A 15,981-nucleotide genomic window follows, 5' to 3' on the forward strand; every position below is an offset into this window, starting at 1 on the left:
ATTCAGGACCTATCTAGGATGAATCTTGTGATGCATTTATTTCACTGACACTCATGTCCCTCAGCAGTCTTTGCTACAGATAGAAGTATGTGAATATTTTTTTGTTAATGAAGTCACACAGACCTAAAGGGTCACTGATAATAAATTTCTCTGCTGGAGGCTTGCTCATTTAATATTTTATGGTGGTATGAAATAGAGGAGCTGTATGGTGAGTAGCTCTTTATCCATGCAGAACAGGTAAGATTATACAAGTCATAAGGTTCACCATAAGGCTCGTGTGTAATGAAGTAAGATTCCTGCTTTTCACATTGGGAATTGCTTACTTCAGGCATGATCACATAAAAGTATGCACTTGATGTACAGTCTTGGGTATGAGAAATAATGATGCAATATTTATTTTTTTTGACAGTGATGGATTTAAAGAAATCATGCCCTATGATCACTTCCAGCCACTTCCTCGGTATGTATAATCAGGATAGCATATGTGTCAGCTTTAGCACATTTTTCACTGCAAATATACTATTTTACAACTAAGATAATGGAACATATTTTGATTTTTTTTTTTCTATACAGGAGGGTAAGTTTACAACAGTCCTGTAAACATCTCTGAAGCTTGTGATTTATTTTACTGTGCTCTGGATGATTACCTTAACAGTCAGAGGTTAATATGCTCTTCTTGAAAATACCAATGTGAAGTCTTTAAAATAAACAGTTGTCCCCCTCAGCCGTTTCTGGCTGTAGTGCTGAGAAGAGCATCATCTTTAAATTGCATATATGAATTCTTGTCTTGAAAGGTTTTTCTTTTGACAGGGTATGAGATTTTATAGAACAGATCTCGCTATGTACAGGACTCTGGAAATTCTTTTTCTCTTGAGAGGTCTGATCCTTCTCCTCTTTAGATCTAGTCTATTTATTGACATCAAAGATGACATGTCACTTTCAAGATACCAAATTGTTGGAATATCTGTTTCCTTAAATTAGGTAATCAGATAACAGATTGTTACTTTTTTTTTTTTTTTATGTTTTTAACACCTGAATCAATTGCAAGGATTTAAAACTTCTTGGGAACCCTTAGATGTTTCATAAAGAATGTTAGGATTAAACAGTATTGAGTCCCATTTGCTTTTAATGTAAAGAATTATAGTTGATGAGTTAGTTGCATATTTATCTGACTTGAACCTCTGCTTTATTATGTCATGTAATGAATAATGTGTATTTTTCTAAAGAAGTAAAGATATGAAGTAATAAGAATGAAATCATAGACTTGCACAGCGTAGTGGAGCTACTGATTACAGCTGATATAAATGTCATAGTTTATTTCTGTAGCAATTTGTCCTTGTGGATCTGCTGTCCTGTGATGTACTTTGGCTTTCATGCATAGATGGAGATTTTTTTCCTCTACAGCTTTTTCCTGTAGAGTTCTCTAATTATATTCTGTGTCTCTCCCTTTCCATTTCTTCTGCCAATGCCTTTGTACTTCAGACCTCTCCTGGAACTCAGCTCAATGTATTTACAGGAGCATTTCATCTTCTGAACAACTCAGGGCTTGGAGACCTCTTGGAAGAGAAATTTAATCCCCCTTTCTGTGCTCTACTGTGCTCAGCACGTTTGCATGACACTGCGGTGAGATAGATTATGTCTGTGATAAAGTTGTGGGCAGGTTCTCTTATTTCAAACACTAAGAGCTGCAGACAGAGGCCCACCTCATTTCAGCACCTCGGTGTGTCCTGTCAGAGACTATCATGATCTTCCTGGGTGATGCCTCAGAGTCAGGACTGTAAAATAGCAGGAGGCCAAGCAGGACTTGTGCTGGTGCCAGCAGGAAGGAAGGGAGGAAATGGGCTGTGTTGTACTGGGAGGGTAAGGAAACACCACAAGGATGTAGAAACACCTTTTCTTGCAGGAATTGCTGAAAGAAAACACCAGCTGAAAGTTTGTTTACCTGCACCAGGAGATGACTCTGGTCCAGTGTGGATGCAAGTCTTGCTTCAGTGCAGCAGGATTTGTCTGTGCTGTTACCTGCCAAGGAACTGGAATGCATTACCCTGTGCTGGCTCTGCTTTCTCTCCTTTCCTTACCTGTTTCTTGCATGCTGACCCAGGATTGTTCTTGCAAAGCAGGAAGAAAACCAAAGTACTGGAAATAGACTGGAGCAAAGCTGCACAGGCTCCTTCACCTTGAGCAGCAGTCCTACATCACACCTCCTACATAACACGAGGGCCATGTGGAGGCTGCCCTGCAGTCCTGTGGTGTTTACCACTGCTTTCCCATTCACACCAGGAAGTTGTGGGAAAGTCATGGTGCACACCACAAGATCTTGAAAGAGTTCTCCTGCGGCTGGAGTTGTAAATGCCCCACTGAAATATTTTTACAGATGGAGAATTCTTTTGAAATAAATAGAAAAATTTCCCAGGATGAAAATTTTCTTTTAAAGCTTTTGGAATGCCTCCATTTATTTCAGACTTGTTGGACTGTTGAGGATCCCTTGACAGCTGTGAGTTCTGGAAAGTATCTCCTTTGACTGCTTGCCCAAGACCCCCCTTTTCCCCAGTAGCCATGGACCTCACTCCATCTTGAAAATGCTTGTGGGAGTATGGGATCTGGAGTGTGTTTGAAACTGATGAGATAAAGAAAAACAACTATAAAACTTCATGCTATAAACACTTGCAAGCCTTATATTACATACAGCACAGTGAGCCCTACATATATAAATCCATGAGCTGCTAATTCATTAAATAGTTAATTGCTGTTCCTGATTTGTTAAAAGAAAATTAGTTAACACTGGCCATTCATTTAAGTCAAAGAAGAGTGTAACTCTTGCTCTTCAAATGTGTTTTGTTATTGTGATATGATATCAGTATCTCAGCATACAGCTTTATTCAGAGTGTTTTTGAGTATATACTCCATGGTTAATGTCCCTTGGCTTGCTCTGTGTTTCATATTCATTCTTCTGTTGAGCTTAAGCATGATTAATATGTTTTTGTAGGCAGTTTAATGAATAACTTAAAATAGGAAGTGTCCTTGATTTACCTGCCGCATCATAAAAAGTAGATTGCTTAAATTTTCTTTTGATTTACAGGTCTTTGCTTCATTGAGTCTGATATTGTGACTTCCTTTATGATAGCCAAGTTGATTAGTCTTGATTAAGTGATTTTGGTGGGATATTGTAGTACTTGCTGAGACCATTGTTCAGAACAGATATAATTATTTTTATGATCCTTTCTGAGCCTCTGCAGTAATAGAGATAAGATTTAACTAACCAGACACTGATGAACCTGCGGGACTCAATAATGGATGGAAAGAAAGAATGAGATAGGAGGTAAAGGGTGAGGAGATATTGTGTGGGGGTCATTGGAACCTCCAGACAAATACTTTGATATAAGCTCATTATCTCTAAATGTGAAAGGAGCAGGATATTATTGAAGTTAGGTTTTTTTGAGAGGTGATTGCTTAAATGTGCATTCATGCTAAGAGGTGAATGAAACTGAGTTTGTAGCCCAAAAACCTCCATGTCATTCTAGCTTCAGATGGCTCCACATTTTCCATCTTTATTGTAGTTAGTTCTAAGATTGTGAATAGATGTCCATTTTAAATATATTTCTTCCCAGCAGATTGTTATCTCTCTGTTGGAGGCTACTACCCCAGAACTCTGCTGATTCACAGGCTTTTCTTAATCCAAAATTTTCCTTAATCTGTGCAGGAGCAAATAGCTGAGTTAGCCAAAGCAGCTGAGATGGATGAGCAGCTGCCTTTTGCTTGAAGCAAGTTGGAAAGTGTGAATACAAGGTTGCTCAATGGCATTTTAATGAGGATGGAAAACTCTTGCAGAACTGCAGTCATGACCAGCCAAATGGTACCTGCCACAATTTAATTTCATCACAGTCCTTATGGATGAAGGCAATTTGGTATGAGATGGCTGGGTTGGCCCAAAGTATTAGAAATCCCATAAAAATTCCTTCAAGAACAGATTTTAAGGGTAGTCTGAGTGATGTTAGCAGCGGTGAGCCTGTAAGTAATAACACCCTCAATCAGAGCAGCTAGATTTGTCTTTGTCTTTCAGACTTCATAGCATCTTAAATAAAGGGGCTTCTTTGTCTCTGACAATAGTAGTAAGTGTCTATGTGATCACATAAATTAATTGTCAAAAATATTCCATTTAGATATTTTAGACTATTTGAAAGTAAATTCATTCCAGTAATCAAACGCAGCATATTCATATTTTCTAAATTATGTATGAGAATAAGAGTTTTCAGTTTGAAATGTACTTACATTTGCAGTTCTACTTCTGATTTTGCACATTAATTTAAGCTTGAAATACTGCAAGGTGGGTCAGTGAGTCAATGTATTTGTATGTGGTAAGAATACAGCAACCAAACCACCAGTGAGCTTTAATTGACACTAAGGTTGGACTCAATACTTTGCATTTTCAATAGAGGTTAGTGGAATAAGAAAGAGCCTTATGAGTTGTTTTTTTTTTCCAGGTGGGAACATAACCCATGGACTGCATGTTCAGTTTCCTGTGGAGGTGGTATTCAGAGGAGAAGTTTTGTGTGTGTAGAGGAGACCATCCATGGAGAGATACTGCAAGTGGAGGAGTGGAAATGCATGTATGCCCCAAAGCCCAAAGTCATTCAGACCTGCAATCTGTTTGATTGTCCTAAATGGGTGGCGATGGAGTGGTCTCAAGTAAGTTGAACAGTAATTTGGACCTTCAGTCTTGTTTTCTAAAAAAAGCTTCTGGTCTTGTGTTACCATGTATTTATTAGCACAGGACTATTGGAAAAGTATAGTCCTGAAAGATTACTGATAGTACTGGGAAAAGTTTGCTCTAAGCAGTTCTGCCTGATAATCAAAATATTAATGTGTCTGTGTGGAGAAAAATCCATGTAGAATTCCTTGTGCCAGCTGAATTCCTGCTTTGCATGGAGGAGAAGTTAAAGACAGAGGTCAGGCCCCTTTGCAGTCAGGTCATTTATGTCTCAGTTCTTGATAAATGTAGTATTTCACTGGCTGTAATAGTTAAAGGCATGTCTGTCTCAGGGGCTGGCAGGTCTGCAAGGGTGATTTTCCAGCATTCTTCCTTTTCATTATAGTAACAATAGCATAAGCCAACTTCTCCTGGCTGTAGTTATCTGATACAGTCAGATGGGTCAGCACTCCTGTGATTCCTTAGTTCATCCACAGTGACACAAGAGTGCAGAAAATGCAGCTGCCCTGACCCAGCCTCAACTGAAAATCACCACTGTAAGAGGGTGTGCATCCTCAGTGCATAGCCACTTCTTCTGTTTCAGACTGTTGCCAATCAGATAACGCTTCACAGAACCCCAAAAAACTGCTCGCATTCCCAAAACCTAGACTTTCATTCCAGCATCAACCTTTTCCTTATCCAACTGGCACTGCAGGGACAAATTCCTACATCTGAGTGGGTCAAACTTTAGGGACCACCCTATTGCTGGTGTTGTGACACCCCTGAGAGCAGCAGGGTGAGGTGGTTGTGCTGTCCCCTGCAGTGCACAGTGACCTGTGGCCGGGGGCTGCGCTACCGCGTCGTGCTGTGCATCGACCACCGCGGGCAGCACGTCGGGGGCTGCAACCCACAGCTCAAGCTGCACATAAAAGAGGAGTGCATCGTGCCAATACCCTGTTACAAGCCAAAAGGTAACTGGAATTTTGTCTGGGTCTGTTATTGGTTTTTTTTACATTTTTGTTCGGGGAATTAAAAGCCCCTGGTAACCTTTTTCAGAAATGCCAGAAGCTGGAATTTACTAGAGTTTTGGCAGAAACAAGCACTTTAATTATTGGTGCTAGGAAAAGTGCCCTGCTGATATTTTTTGCTGATAATGTGGCCAGACTGTCATGAGGTGAATGTGCCAACTAATTCTATATAGTCTGGTCAAATTGGGAAAACCAGAATTAATGAGCTTAACACAGGCAGGAGGAGTTGTTCAATAATACTTGAAATGGGAATGAAACTCCATATGTATCACCTGGGATCTTCTTGTTTGCTTTCATTAAGTGTGTCAACATTCTCGGTGTGATTCAGCAGCTCATTAAGTTATACTCAAACTGCTTTCCTTTTCCCCTCTCCATTTCTGCATTTTTAAAACAAAGAATGGAGCTCAAACAGCAAGATGTAGTTTTCTAGTAAATTTTGTTTCATTATCCCATAGATCTACAAAAGCATTAGTTCAATAAGCAATGTAAACTGTGAAGTTCTGAGGTGACTAATGCTAACATCTACTCATTGCTTTGATTTTGGAGAAATTACTGAATGTTTTGGGGTTTTTTCCTTTACCAGAAAAAAGTCCTGTGGAAGCAAAATTGCCATGGTTTAAACAGGCCCATGAAATGGAAGAGACCATAACAGTCTCAGAAGAGCCAACGTAAGTACACTTCACTTTTGCAGTGAAGGAACATTTCCAGTGTGTTTTGCAGGTCTCTGGAATAATTGTTGCTATGCAGTTTGCTTTGACAGTTGGCCCTCCATGGGAGATGAGTCCTGTGGTGAGCTGTTCCTAATTTTACATCTCAATAACTTTGCTTCTGGAGCTCCTGTTCTGGATGACACAGAGCTACACTATTACAAGTGCCCCCATATCATTCAAGAATTCAAAGGGATTTTGATATAGTCTAATTAAGCCCTAATTAATGCATGTGGAGATGCTTCTGCAGAAATAAATGAAAAAACTTTAGTTTTATCCTGGTCATTGCTGTAACCTCAAGAATGTAGTGGTGGTATTAAAACTTAAGAGGTACTTTGTAGGGTTGCCAGGATTTCCTTGGGGGGTGAGACCAAGGCATAAAGTGAGAAAAACCTGCTGATCTCTGTGCTTAGCTGCATCTCTGGGGGTAAGTTGTGCTATTTTACATGTGTATATGTGTGAAATAACATCTGGATTTTGTGAGTCCTCTTAAAAACTGATGAGGTTAAGCCTTGCAAGTCCTGGGGATGAAAACGTAGCTTAAATCCAGCTATACTTGCTCCTGACCCTTGTATGTTAGGGCATCCACAGAATTCCTTATACCCCCTGTGTACATTTCATATACACACACACATATATTTATATTTGTAATATATTCAATATATAGGCATTAAAGTACTTCAATTTCTAAAAAGTATTAACTCTGTATATGGTGAGATTTTGAACAGTATTTTATTGTGCTTTGCTGAATTCTGCACTCTTTTGTAGTAATCTCAGTTTGAAATAATTTAGACGAGCTTGATGAAATTGCTTTGGGTCTATATTGCTCTGATAGCGGAGTGTACCTTATGCTTATTTTACTTCTTCCATCAAGCTATTCCTGATTTTTGGCACACACGCAGCAACAGGTGTGACCATGAGTAATAAAATCTTTACACCTGCAATGACTCACAGGAGAAACCTCTTGCCAAACAGGTGTTTATATAGTTATGGTGACTGTAGTTTAAACTTTTCACTGCTCTAGCCTCTCAAGTCAAGTGTCAACCTACTGTGAGGGGTTATTTCACTCTCCACATCAGTGGCCCTGAATTCAGGCAGGGTAGTAGCAAAGATATAAAAATAAAGTGTGATTGTCAAAGGGGGATGATGCAATCAAATGTGCTTTTTAAGTGTCAGGATAGCGGAGTGAAGGTATATGAGGTCACTTCTAGAGAGGATTCAGCATGAAGCTATAAAGAAAATTATCTCCAGCATCACAAAATCCTGCTGTGGAAACCATGAGCTAATACAGTTTCTGGGTTTTTAGGATCCTTCAGCATCAGTCTGACAACAATCAGGGAGGACACAGCATTGCTAGTTCAGAGGATGTGTAGAATGTAACAGAGCTGAGCCAGAAACTTTGTCATGGGCTGCCTTGTGCCTTGTCCTGACAATGACAGCAGTTGTTCATCCTTCCTGCTGTAACCCATGTATTCCACTGTAGCCTTTTTCTTCTCCACTCACTCTGGAGACTTGGCTGTTTTTCATCTTTCATTCATGAGCCTCATCCTGTCCTTAGGCTTTCCTTTTCAATTTCCAGAAGCATCTCCACCTAAGTCTGAAAGGTTTCTCCAGCCACCTCTTGCTGCTGACCCTTCTCCCCAGCCCCCCTGTGCTGAGGGGCTCTGAGGGGCTGTGCTCCCCCAGTCTGGGCACTCTGGGCTCTCCTGGCACACAGCTCTAGCACTGTAGCCAGATTCCCCATTAGTTTCACTTTACTGTCTTCTGCTGCCAGCTGCTCCCTCTTTAGTCTTTCAGGGAAGGTGGCAGGTAAGGAGAAATGAGAAATAATTGATGCCTGACTCCATTCCTTTTTGCAGATTGTCTGTTGGTCATGTGGGCAATAATGGTTTGCAACCAGGGAATTTGTCCATCAGTGCTTCAAACCTCATGCCCAAACTGCTCTGGTCCTTTCCAGCTAGAGTCAGATTTTTGGGTCAGGAATTAAGATTTTAAAAGAAACTGTGACAATAAAATGTTGTTTCTCCCAAAATAAATTATAACAAGATTTCCCTGTGGTTCAGATCTGTTTAACTTTGTTTTCTGTAATTTAGACATGGCACAGTGATAACTCACAGCCCACCTCTGCCTAGCAGGAGAATTATTATTTCCTTGGTGAAATGCCATCACTTTTAATTTTAGTTATTCTGTTGTCATCCAAATTTAAACCACAATATGAAGTCTCATCTTCTAGTCCATCCTTTTATGACAACTTTCTCTCTATGCTTTTGTGTGATATTTTAGTTGATAATGAATAAGAGAATAAATGCAGCTGTGTTTTAGAACCCACAAGTGATGGATATGCCAAAAGTAGCTTGTGGAAGATAAATACTTCTGCCTCTGTGGTCTACCACGGCTGGTGTCCTGAATTTACATAGAGGGGGAATGTTCAAAAGCTTCTCTTTTTTTTATTATTAGCAAAATAAAAAATGACTGTCCTTAAAGTGAGGCCAAGAAAAATGTAGGTCTGACCTTTTGAGTTTTCAGTTGTGGAATGTGATGACAGTTGATACCAATCATTATTTTAAATGTTCTTCCCTCGAGCCTTCTTAGTTACAGTGGGATTCGCAGAGAAGCTCCAGCAAGTTTTTGCATCCTTTTTATTACTCGTAAGTTAAAGAAATGGACACCTCAGCTGCCTTTCTCTGTCATTGCTTTGGGAAAAACTAAAATGCTTTCAAAAACTGATATATTTTTTCAGCAATATGAGCTAAAGAGTGATGTGAAATGCAGTGTTTCTCATAAAGGTTCCCACTTATTGCATTGCAGTCATTTTTACAGACATGTCCCCACTGTGCCTTTGGTGATAGAGAATTACCCATTTCTCACAGCTCCTTCTCTGAAAATGGGCTGGTGAATTTGTCCAGCACATTACTCTTGAGGCTGATAAAACCAGCAGTGTGACTCTGTTCAGAGCAGGCAAGTGTGGTGCTGCAGGGAGGGGTGGAGTGCCAGCATCATGGAAGTTCTGCTCAGTAGCAGCCAACATTTTAGATGCTTCTTTAGACTTTTATCCAGGACCCTTGGTGCATTAGGTAGGACTGGACTGGAAATACTGCTACAGCAGCCTTTTTTTTTTATTATTTTTTTTTTTTTTAATTTTTTTTTTTTTTTTTTATTTTTTTTTTTTTCATTATTTAGACATTTTCTGTCTTAACTGAAAGCAAGAACTATGGTCATGAGTAAAATAAGAAATTTAGAGACATCATGTTTTTCCACATCTTTAGTAAGCTGAAGAAGGCTGCACTGAGTTCAGTTTTCAGTTCAGATTTGATTTGGTTGACTTGGACTGCTCTTTCCCAGTTTTATCATCACTAGTCTAGGTCACTGCTTCATTTCCCAGGTCATCCTAAACTTGCTTTTACAGCGTGTGCCAGGTGAATGCACATTTCCATTAGTGCTAGACTGATAACACTGCAGCATGGACATGCCCTCTGCTGCATCTGTAGTGTCTTCATTGTTTATACCTGCTCAGACAAGTGTAGGAGCAATTTAGTTCAATGTAGCATTGGGAAGAATGGCTGGGTAAAAAAGCTGATTATAAAAAGTTGTATCTGCTAAAATTTGCATTTTTCCCTTTTTTTTTTTTTTTTTTTTTTTTTTTTTTTTTTTTAATAAGAAGAGGAGTCTCATCTATGAGCTTAAAGATCTCAGAAAATTTTAATTTTCCTGTCCATTGTAAATTGCTGATGATCTACAAAGAATTGTAGTACAAGTACTTTGATGCTCCTTAATCCTGACCTGAGATGACTGTGAGTGTGTTATGCCCATTGAAGGCAGACTGAATTTACTTCAGGGAAGTATTGTGTCCAAATCATTACCATGTGTATGCTGTGAATGCCAAAGTATCTCACATCTGAAGCTGTTGGAGTTTGCTTTAATGACCTGTCACAGGCTTTGGTTTTGAATGTTCAAGATAAAGTAAAAATTAAAAAAAAACCCCATCTGCCTGAACTCAAAATTTAGATAAAAATCAGCTCTCTTAGTGTTCAGACATTTGTTTTCTCTGCTTTCATATTAGCAGTCTCCATTGGCATCTGTTGTACTTAGTGTGACTTGAACATGATCATCCTTGGAGAAGTTTTATAGTTTAGGATTTCAATAGGTAAACAGTCACATAACAAGTTTAGCAAATGCCAAGGTACAATAAAAAATATTTTGTGTGTTCATTTTTTTATCTTGCACTTCACTGAAAAAATACCAGACACGAATATTCAACACAAAAATCTCAATTCTAATATAGGCTTACTGTAAGTCAAGAAAAAAAAATGCTTAGAATTTTCTGAGTTTCTTTATAAATCAGTTGGTTGCTGAGTGAAATGATACCTGCGGTTCAAAATTTCATTTCATTTATACAGGATTTCAGAAGAATGTTTTTGGAATACATTATTTTTGAATGTTTAAATACACTCAACTAACAGTACACAAAACTAACACTACTTTCTGGTATGCTGTTGTCATGCTTTTACCAAAAGAAGTTATTACTTTCAGACTATAAACTTAGGTATGGCTAGAAGACCAACCAACTATTTTCAGCTATAAATGTCCATCAATTTTATTTTTCCAGTTAGGTACATAAGTATAAGTGGGCCTAATTTTTTTTTTACACAGAAGGAGAAGCAAGTAATCATTCTGTTAAGCCTATGCACACTGGCCTTGATCCAATAAAGCACTTAAGCACAAGTTTCCCTCTGAACACATTGTCATCCTGTTGACTTCAAAGCACAGCTAATATGCTTAAGTTAGGCTCATGCTTAAGCATTTCATTGGATGAGGGTGATTTTGCCATCCTAAGTAGTTTGCATTGAAAAGTAGTTTGCATTCTCCTTGAAAAGACTGTGAGATCTGCTGTTCCAGGATTAAGCTGATTCTGTCTGTTGGGGTAAGAGAAAACCTTCCTTTGCAGCTTTTCCCCCAGAATGGCCATTAGAATTTATATCAAAAGCATCTGGACAGTGACCCAGCTGACACCATCTGTGCCATCACACTCAGTGGGATGTTAGCTTGTTCCTAACCTGGCATTTGCTTGGATTGATCACCATAGGACGCAGCCATCCACTGTTTTGATAGTATCCTTCCAATTAAAATCAATCTGGCCATGTTGTAAAGTGCTCAGGCTTGTGAAGGGATGAGCACTGGGAGTTCTCAGTGTCAGGAGGAGCTGGGATAGTGTGCCTTTTCCTGAAGTCTGGTGAGGACCAGTGAGCCCTAACAAAAATTCTGAGACAGCTCAAGGAAACTTTGATGGGCTTAGATATATTTATCTTTGTAGCAGAGCTATAAAGCTATTCCATTAACATCTCCTTAAAGAATAACCAGTTAATCTTTTAACCTCTGTTGGAAATGGGAATAGCCTTTTCCACAGGAAAAAGTCTCTTTTGGGGTCTGTCCCAATCACAGCCTGGGTGACTATCCCAAGGACTGACTTAGAGTATCCTTACAGGTTATCCAGCCATCTGTTCTCCTTTCTTCTATTTGATTCTTCCTCTGTGTATACTGGCAAGAAGTTATTGGCAAGATGATAAACTGTGCACAGAATCAAACCACACTGTTGACATTTTTCTGTGCTTACTGTGTATGCAGAGTGTAAATACTGATTTTTGTCTTACACAACTGTTCTTATGTTTGTAAGGGCAGCTTTCCTGCAGTAAGGGAAGGATAAGCCTTTATCCAAGATAAGGGCCAAATCTTTGAATCCTAATTTGGATCTTTCCAAATACATTTTTAACATTGGTCAAATTATCCTCCTCTATCTCCTGCTGGTGTTTTGATCATCAGCTACTTTTGGACACATAATAAAGAGCAACTGCTGCCTTTCCATGGGGGAAAAAACGTTCTAGGAAATTCTGTATCTGATTTCTTATAAAGTACACCCCAGAGCCACCCAGGATGACTTTATTGATGAAATTCAACCCCTTGGCTGTAGGGCCATTTTGAAAATTACTATCAGATATTAATGTGACCCTCAAAGTCAGAGAATATTATAACAAATTCATGACCTGTAAAACAAGATTTTACTGTAGTTCATCAGGAGCACAAAAGCTTTCTAATAAAAATGATGGACTGTGGGCTGGTTAGACTGTAGGCTCTTCATTAAAGATGAGAGGCTGCTTGCAAGATTGAATCTGAAGAGCAGCCTGCAGTGCTGTGCACTGGATGTGCCTGCATTTGAAAAGGCCTTCTCTTCTCTCTGGTTGCTGATTGTTAGTATGACATAAAGTGAGGAGCTCTCAGATTTAAGCAGATTGCAAATATACTTTTGGCATATGCCCAGGTCTGTGTACCTGGGGAGCTTTTTTATATTGTATAGATACAATATAAAAATCCTGGAATTTCTCCTTTTCCCTCCCCTGAAGAAGACTGAGAAAAGATTGAGGTGTTTTCCTTTTTCCCCAGAAAAGGATACAGCTTTCCTTGTTCCTCATGATTGTTTCTCCTCTTTTCCTACATCTTCTTGTGTGAATTTTGGTAGATGGTCCGGGATGTGAGAGTCAAGTGACAGACTTAAGCTACTTGATTATGCATTCTGCTCTGTGTATAAACACACATTTATGTGTGTTGGCCATGTTTTAGCTTTGCACACACAGACACAATTACATGGAATAAATAAATGACAGTGCTGTGATGGTCTGCAGGTTCATTCCTGAGCCCTGGTCTCCATGCAGTGCCACGTGTGGCAGTGGCATCCAGGTGCGAGATGTGAAGTGCCGGATCCTCCTGGCCTTTACCCAGACTGAGGTGGAGCTGCCTGAGGAGGAATGTGAGGATGTGAAGCCACCAACAGAACGAGTCTGTCACCAGGTGTCCTGTGACAGTGATCCTGTCCCCTACACGCCAGAATTACCACGTGCTGAAGATGGCAGTGTGATTTATGACTGGGAATATATCGGGTTCACTCCATGTTCAGCCACATGTCTTGGAGGTACCTTTTATTTTTTCTTCATTTATCCTGAGTTGTAAGAATTTGGCATTGTGTGGTATCGTTGCATCGCCTGTTAGTGTTACCCTAAAGTAACTGTTGATCTCTAGGAAAACCTGCAGCTACAACCTTTAACATATTTTTGGTTATCAATAGAGTATTTCAAACTATTTCTTTTCCTTCGGCAAACACTTACTGGGTTAAGTAAGGTGCAGGAAGTTGATACAGCAACTTGCTTTAGTCCTGCTGCTGCAGGAGAGTCAGCTGCCAGGCTGTCTGTGGTACCAGTATGTTTGATGCGTCACTGGTAGAAGCGTTTAGATGATCTACCTTTTCCTAGGAACCAAAAGTGTGTGGTTTCAGAGTAAAAATGCCCATGTTTATTCCTTTTCTTCCAAAATGCTGCCATTCTCTGCAGAACAGTAGGAATCCAGAGCTGTAATTAGCGAGATTTGCTTCCAGGCTGGCCAGCGGGAAGATCAAACGGGAACTGGTTTGGGTCTCGGTGCTCTGTATCACTGCAGAGGAACTCTGTGCCATACATCTGTCTGCAAGTAGTTAGGCACATTCCTCCTTGGATGTAATCGAATCTCCCTGTCGTAGTAAGTACATGTTACCAGACAAGGCTGCTGGTGTTGCTACTACTTGCTGTACTCTGGGACCGAGCACAAGTGAGTTATGAAGTGTTAAGTGGAGGCAGTGGGATTGTGAACACACCTATATATGACAGGACTGCTGACATCAGTGGGAAGTGAAGACAGTTGTACCCATAGAAGAAATAAAAAATGTAGGAAAAAAGGGAAAACAGAAACAATTGGAAGTGGGGAGCGAGATAGAGCTCACAGACAGCAGCCTCCTTTGTGCTGCTCACCAGCTCAAAGCTGGAAGGCAGAAGCTGGGAGGGATGGCCCAGAATGGGACCAGCAGGATGGTAAGTGACTGCTAGTGCCTCCTTTATCATTTACCACTGCTGCTTACTGAGGGGGTTGATCCACAGGAATAACAGGACCTGTGATTACCAAAGCTGGAACATCCCATTTCCTGCATTATCTGCAGTGGGCATCATGACTGGCCAGGGAGGAAAGACTGTAGTCAAAGTATGTTTGTAGAAGCATGAGATAGTAGTGACAGCTATTGTGGCTGAGAGTCTCTGTTTCATATTTTAGTAAGAGAAATGTTTTAGAAATAAGGAAATGCTACTGTAAAGCAGAAGCAAACCATTCATTAATTCTAAATGTGTAGTTCTGGTATCTCAACTGGTTTTTGTAACATACAACCATTTTCTTGCTGTCTTAAATCCACTTTACTGCTTTTTAGCCAATGTCTTTGCCAGAGGTGTTCTAAAACTCCAAGGTTTTTGAATTTTGAGAATATCATCAGATATGTAGGCTGAAATAATCTCTAGTCTTTGCCTGCTATTGCACATGTGTATGTTTGCACTCTGCATCTTCAAGGGTGAGTTTGTCCTTTGCAGAACATCCCCATAAAAACTTACACTTGGTCTACAGGCTGATGGTAATTTAAGGAGCCTGCACTGAATACAGCAGTTTCATTGGAAGGAACTTCAAAATGACTGATGAGCAGAATCTTGTGTTCAGCTTAATTTTGTTCCTGAGGGAGCTGAGTATGAATTCTGTTGTTGACTTCTGACCCTTTCATGAATTTGTGAGATGCCCTGACCCAGAGTTGTCCTTTAGGTGTTCACAGTAATCTAACAATTTGTTTTCTATGCAGTAGAAATGACTCACTTGAAGAAGTCTGAAAGACAATATCTATTTGTGTTTTTAAGACTTCTGTGGTATCACTGGTACCGTGTCTAGACATTTTCCTTATGTGATGCTCCTGGGAAATGTGGGAAGTTGTCAGGGTGTTTTATCAATGAGCAGCTTCAGAAGCCCCCATGTTGCTGTGCTAGTTTAGGTGATTTTTCCTTTCTATCAGCTCTGGTCTTCTGGCTGCCTTGGCAAAGGCTTTCAAACAGACCAAAAATTACCTGCCGATAAATAGTTTTAAGGGAACCAGACATCTCTTCTGTTTCCAACTCACTGCAATGTACTAACTAATGATCTCACTGTCTACTATTTTTCCATTGTGTAGTTCAAAGGAGCTGATCCATTTCTGCTAAGTTTTATGTTCAAATCTCATTTCAATTAGATGAACTCTTTCATTATAAGAAATAAATGTTGTCTGAGTTTGGAATAACCCAGTGTAATGTAAATTATATTAGGTACTTTTTTTTCTCTAGTATGTATGCATCTAGCAGTGGCTGTTAAAACAAATTCCTGTGGATTTCTGTATCCTTAGAACTCCCTACCCCCATTTCTTAGTGCTTAACTCTTTCTGAATGAGGGAAAATTCTGCAGGGTCTAAGTAGGCTGGAAGCTTTTATAGGCACCATTTGAGCAAAGTCCGAATCTCTCTTTCAGAGCTTGTCACTTGCACCTTTTTTTTAATCCTCACACAGACTAGACTTGTAATTCAGTCTCCTCTGGTCCCTCTGCAAAGCATATGAAGAAATGCAGATGGAAACATTGGGGGGTTTTGGGTATTAGGCTCACAGAGGGTGATTTGCAAGGCGTTATCAAACATCATCTTTCCAGT

At 39.7% G+C, this 15,981-nt stretch overlaps 1 protein-coding gene across 1 annotated transcript in view; it reads left to right on the top strand.

Annotated features, from left to right (window-relative positions):
• Nucleotides 1-15,981, top strand: part of ADAMTSL3 (ADAMTS like 3) — a 168,641-nt gene that overhangs the window by 114,350 nt on the left and 38,310 nt on the right. The window contains exons 12-16 of the mRNA XM_083870816.1: nucleotides 410-460; nucleotides 4,482-4,686; nucleotides 5,511-5,658; nucleotides 6,299-6,383; nucleotides 13,097-13,383. Coding sequence (XP_083726942.1) covers nucleotides 410-460; nucleotides 4,482-4,686; nucleotides 5,511-5,658; nucleotides 6,299-6,383; nucleotides 13,097-13,383 — 776 coding nt within the window. The remainder of the gene's footprint in view (nucleotides 1-409; nucleotides 461-4,481; nucleotides 4,687-5,510; nucleotides 5,659-6,298; nucleotides 6,384-13,096; nucleotides 13,384-15,981) is intronic.

The sequence above is a fragment of the Zosterops lateralis genome (genome assembly GCF_965231275.1).
Source record: "Zosterops lateralis genome assembly, chromosome: 13".
NCBI lineage: Eukaryota > Metazoa > Chordata > Aves > Passeriformes > Zosteropidae > Zosterops > Zosterops lateralis.